The sequence below is a fragment of the Mesitornis unicolor genome, unplaced genomic scaffold, assembly GCF_000695765.1.
Source record: "Mesitornis unicolor isolate BGI_N332 unplaced genomic scaffold, ASM69576v1 scaffold49424, whole genome shotgun sequence".
In the NCBI taxonomy this organism is placed as follows: domain Eukaryota; kingdom Metazoa; phylum Chordata; class Aves; order Mesitornithiformes; family Mesitornithidae; genus Mesitornis; species Mesitornis unicolor.
The window spans coordinates 20,383-26,279 of NW_010178982.1; the positions used below are offsets into that span (position 1 = coordinate 20,383).

General features: G+C 43.7%; 1 protein-coding gene across 1 annotated transcript in view; it reads right to left on the bottom strand.

The window, feature by feature from the left end:
* The window catches only part of RHBDL3 (rhomboid, veinlet-like 3 (Drosophila)), a 12,092-nt gene extending 7,798 nt beyond the window's left edge, over positions 1 to 4,294 (bottom strand). Inside the window, exons 1-2 of the mRNA XM_010182616.1 lie at positions 4,070 to 4,294; positions 3,196 to 3,344 (exon numbers count right to left, since the gene is read on the bottom strand). Of these exons, the coding sequence (XP_010180918.1) occupies positions 3,196 to 3,344; positions 4,070 to 4,294 (374 nt within the window). The remainder of the gene's footprint in view (positions 1 to 3,195; positions 3,345 to 4,069) is intronic.
* Positions 4,295 to 5,897: the final 1,603 nt, after the last annotated feature.

Genomic DNA, 5,897 nt, shown 5'->3' on the forward strand with positions numbered 1-5,897 from the left:
CTAATGCATTGAAAGTCTACGTCCTATTTTAGACAAGGATTGCTCATACACAGCCACCAGAAATCTTTGGTCTCACTTATATGCATTTTCACTGTTTTGGTCTTTCTTCATGTTACCATAGCAATTTCCTATATGCATCAGAGAAAACGGCTGATGGTGAGATGGAGTAACGACAGAACAGTCTCATAATTGAGAATTTCAAGTTGGACCGGAAAAAACTGCTAGAAATGATGCTGCAGGAAACAGTTCATTCCGGATATCTTAATAGGTTTGTTTCTACTGAATTTCTCTCCAAGGATAAATTTCTCTCCTGCAGAAGACATTCAGTACTGCAATTTGTCATCATGGGAAACCACTGTGTGTAACTGAGTGTTTTTATTATCTTGCTCCAGACTTTTGAAGCCACTGGGCACGGGCATATTCTGGCACCAGTTCTGATTCTGCATGTTCACAGAACTTAGGAACTGAATTAGGAACAATGAGCAAAGGTCAAACTGAGATCACAAAAAAAGAGTCAAAGCATCCAAGTGCCCTTTTACAGAGGGGAGGGAAGAGGCTTTGGCTGGCGCACAGTCAACGTCATGAGGCAGCACCTCACGACATTCTCACACAAAGCACTGGGTCTTATTTTTCAAAGGAAGCTTTTGTGAGAGCTCGGCAAAGTTTATCCTGGGCTCTAAAGTGACTGCCCTGATTCACAGCTGATCTTAAAAGTCTTTCCAGGAGCAATCCCATTCACGTCTCCTCCCTATCATGCTAAGAGCTTGCTCAATAAGCACCCATAAAATATAATTAGCCTTTGCCAGTGCTGAATGCATCATTCTTGAAATGACAATTTCATTGATTTATTAAAGACTTTCTCCTTCCCTGGGACCAAACAAATGAGACTGAGCATCAATGCAAGTCATTAGTTATGGCAGTGTTACAAATGCGTGGGCCTCAGATAATCAACGTCTGCTTTCCATGAAAGCAGAAGGGCAGAATTTACAACTTTGCCTGCCTTTTCAGCCCTTGACAAAGCTCCTTCCATCAGGATCAACACACAGCCCATGCATTTTTGGAATCCTTCTAGAGGCACAGCCAGCCAAGCCTTAGCAACTGCTGTCTTCTCGGACACCTTCTGACTGCCACTTGCTCTTCAAAAAATGAGACCGACTGCACTAAATTAAGGAGCAATCCACATTACCATTTTAAAGTCTCAGCTGGAAGCAAGATAACAATAGACCCCATGGCACTGTGTTAGCCTCTCATTTGAAACGAGAGGAGAATGATGGGCTTCCACTAACAAATGTTATTACCTGTCTAAGATTTATCTGTTCTCCTGATATGAAAGGAGCTTAACACACAGAAGTTAGCAATAAATGAACATCTAGCCTAACTCCAGCTACTGCAGATAAGTCACAGGGTTTATTGTTCCAGCAGGACTCTCCATTGTTTAGAAGGCTACGTAGCTAAAGGACTTGGAATCCATCACAAAAAGAATGAGTCTCCTGCAAACCCCTTTCCCCATTGTTCATCCCCGAGCTAGCCACTGATGTGAAATAAACCTGAGATATTTTTCAGCCAGTAAGTGTGAAGAATGCCAGAATACTGCCTGCTGCAGGAAAGGGTGACCTTGCACAGGTTAGGAAAAAGCATGCCACAGGTGATACAGGAAGATATTTAAATACTGCAAAAATTGTCTTTGTGCAGGTTCTTCTCTTCAAATGTATCCCGTGGTTACATAAGTGATATAGCAGAACACCACCAGCACCAGAAGAAAACCCAGATACAAATTAGCTAACGTTAGTTAAAATCAAGTGCTTCAACCTTTACAAGCCCAGTTTTCCTCACATCCTCATCAACGGAAGTTTCCAATTCTCACTTTACGTAACCAGCCTCACATCTAAGCCCAAGAGTCTCCACCTGCAGGTTGAAACCTGTATACAGTGGAGTTTTTGGAGGGATTTAGTGTGCGGAGTACAGATGTTGCCATGTTCAGAAGTTTCATCTATCATTTTTTTCCTGCTCTCCCCTTGGGTGGAGCCTGTTCTGTCCTATGATTTTTATCCAGAGATCTAAGGCACATCTTGTGCTTAAGTGCAATTACACACAGAGGCAGTTATTCCATGGCAGAGAAGAGACATCAGCATGCCTTCCATCAGAGACATGGAAAAAGGAAAAGATCAGCTTGATCTTTCTGGCCTTTCATAGGAGAACATTGACTGATGGGAATATAGGCTTTCTATTTAAGAACAAAGGGTCTTTATCCAGTTTCAAACTATAAACTACTGCTAAAAAGCTTGTTGCTGTGATTTTTCAATGACAGAACTAAAGAAAATTGCGATTATCTGCCAGGAATGTGTGAAGATAATGATCTGAGAAACTACTCAGAGGGGGTAGAGTGTTTTGTACAGGGATGAACTTTCCTGTGACACTCACCCATCACCATGGCATCACAAACATCACATAATTAAAGTCCCTTTGAGTCTTGGGAAGACGAGCACAGTTGAGAAGCAGAGTTAGAATCCCCAGTGCTTTGTATTCTCTTCCCAAGTCTGCTACGTAGCTCCCATAGGATAAAGGGGGATTCATTTACTGTGCACCTTCATTATGCTTTTTGCGTTAGATGGACCATTCTCTGTCCACCTGGTCAGTTGAGATTGTCAGCTCTTCAGGAACACTGGTGTTTATACAGTGTGTACAGAATGTGAGTTCGGTCTTGACTTATCTCAGTCCCTACAGAAGGGACAACATTACTAAGTGATGACATACACAGAGAATTTATTTGACTTTTCCAACCTCAACTAGGAAGCCTAGCAAGAACACACCATGTAGTTTTTAAATACTAGTCCAGCACCCTTGCAGACTTGTTCTACCACTTGGCACAGTTCCCCTAGAGGGACACTGGGCTTCAATCTGGTGAGTTTTAGAAAGCACACACTGGGAAGTGCACAGTAAGAGGAAGGTATGGTCCCAACACTGCAGGGGAGAAGTACAGCCTCTGTTAGGCTCTTTATGTTGCCTCCTTCCTTCAGAGAGCTGCAAAGGTTTGCCCCTCATTGCCCAACACTCCGCAACAGCTTCAGACTTTTATATGCAATTTAGAATGGATTTTTAAAAATTTATTTCTGAGCTGATTCTGTCCCTTCCTCCTCTTCCCTCTCTCTGGGGAATCTGAACTGTGGGGAATCTCCACAGTTTGTAAGTACTCACCCTGCATGCATGAATATGTAGGTTAGGTACCTCCAAGCCTGAGCACGGAGCTGAGGATGGTAAAGTAATGCATTCTTCAGGTATAAGGGATGGGTGACCTGCAGCACAAATCTGTCTAATACCACTCCGTTGTAAAGAAAAAAGGCAACCTAGAAGAGCAGGAAGATTCCTTGGTTAGCAAATGCCTTCTCTTGCTGAAAAGCACTTTGTAGCTCAAAATCATGGAGAAGGAAATCAAACAAACAATAATTTTTCTCTCATTTGACAGCTTCACACAGCATGAAAGTTCCCTGTTTTGAGGAACCTGCAACACATTGGTATAACTCTGTATGTGGCTTTCTGCAACACACCAGCCACTGAGTCAGAGGAACTCATCACCCTACTGTTCAGTGCCATTTTATATCCTTTTTTGTGCTTCCTCCAGCACACTACTCAGCAACACTGCAAAGATCTCATTTGGGCAACAGATGAGTGTGTCAGAATATTTAGTCTATTTTCTCTTCATTCGCAGAGCAGAGGTAACCGTATAGGAATTTTTCTTCTAATTCCATTATTTGAATTACCAGTTTCCCTAGAACTGTCCAGATTTTCACTCCTCAATAAGTTTTGCTATAGCTTCCCAAATTCTACAGTTTCCTATACAAATTGTTTCAATGACTAATAACCATGCCTGGAAACAAACAAGATCACAGTCTCCACTTACCCACACGCATACATGTAAGCCAAAATGGCTATCAGCTTTGTGCTTGTCCTGGGTCTAAACTGGGTCCTTATCTGGGTCTAAACAAGTCCCACTCTAGCCCTTGTACGTGTCCTAGCAAAGCCTTTGGCAGTGTGGGGTGAGTTCTCAGAGAGAGGGCGTTAAGGTACTTGCCTCTACGATAGTGATGGTAATCATGAACCAGGGTGGAGGGCAGCAGGTGTAGCTGTCGTAGTACCACTTGCGGTCTATCTCTCGTGGCAGGGTCTCATAAGCAACATGCCGGATCAGCCTCTGCGAAAGGCTCAGACCCGTTTCCTCCAGCAGCGCCTTGCTGCACAGCCTCCTGTTCCCCTGAAGGATGGCTTGGCGGAAACTATTTGACCTTTTGTTGCTCATCTGGGTAAAAACAAAAGGAAGAAACCATGAGGACAAAGCAAGGCTTGGCACAATCATCTGGGGAGATCAGTGCCAGTTTGGCAGCACCAGGCTGGAGATGTAGGAATCAAGTCTCAGCATGATCACAGGGTAACCTACATGGGGTGTGAGGAAAACCAGTACCAGGGTTTGCTACTACAGTGCCAATAAATGAGGTCAGGGAAGAACACAAGCAAGGCAGAGCAGAGGCTGCTGATGTACCTGGCTGAGCTCTCTAACCCCTTCTCCAGCCTTCCAGCCACTGTCTTCACAATCAGCTATCACGATCCACATTCCTGTGTCCTCCTTTCCTCAGCTCCCCCTGCTCTATCATGCTTCCCTGCACCTGCTACTTTTTAGGGTAGAAAATGTCTTGAATGTAGCAGCAGGTACATTTGCAGCATCTAACCCTTGTGTTCTGGTCCTTGTTGGTAGAAGTTTGGTCTGGGCAAAGAAAATTATCCCTTTGTGTAAAGCAAAACTGCATGAGTAACAGCAACAAAACAACAAACTAAACTGTTACGCCAGGGGAGGTTTAGGTTATACGTTAGGAAAAACTTTTACACTGAAACGATTATAAAGACTGGCACAGGCTGCACAAGGAAAGTGCTGGAATCCCCATCCTTGGATGTATTTAAAAGCCATCTAGATATGATGCTTAGGGACATGGTTTAGAAGTGGGCATGGTATAGTTAGATAACGGTTAGACTTAATGGTCTTAAAGGTCTTTTCCAACCATAACGATTCTATGATATCAGATGCGTAGAATTAGCTGTCTATCTTCTGAGCATACACTTTCTCAATTTGGATGCATAATTAAAGCAACTGCATTTGCAAATTAGGCAGATGGAATTTTATGCCTAGCTTGCTTGGGGGGGGGTGTGTGTGGAAATCAGATCTGAAAAAGCTTGCTCCAAGATTTGAATAATTGCTAATTAGCCCTGATGTCAAACAAACCTGCTGCATTACTGCTGCTGTCTGTACTGGCTGACTCTTTGGCAGGAAGGCTTAAAAGGCTAACTATGCATAAAGACCACTGTAGGGAGACCTTTTACAGCAAAACGCAGCAAAGCTAGTGTGACAGCCTGGTCCTTCTTCTGAAAGAACTGCTCACTGATCTCACAAACCACCAGCATCTTGTCTCCCAGAACCAAATAAGAGATGACGTTCAACAGCACTGGCTTCCAGTTGCCTTGAATTACACTGGCGTTGGTTAATATCCCAAAGACAGCAGAGCCCAGAGCTTGTGCTCTCAGTGCCCAGGCAGCTGGGTAATTGTTCCAAGCTGGACCAAGCTGCTTAAAACACAGTAATCACTGCAGGGAGCCACCTCCTGTTAATCACTGGAGGAAGGCGAAGGGGCCGTCTGAGGTGATGGCACTGTGACCCATCTCCCAGCAGCTGCCCATCCCTTCTTAGGAGCCTGTCCCTCCAATGCAGAAACTCATCAATGTGAGCAACATTGACAGGCAATTGACCTATTTCAAGCTTTTTAAAACTGGCAGAAAATTTGTTGGTGTTGTCCTTTCTGAGTTGTTTTAGTGAGAAAAAAGTTTACCCTAAAAACTTGTTCTCTTCTCTTGCT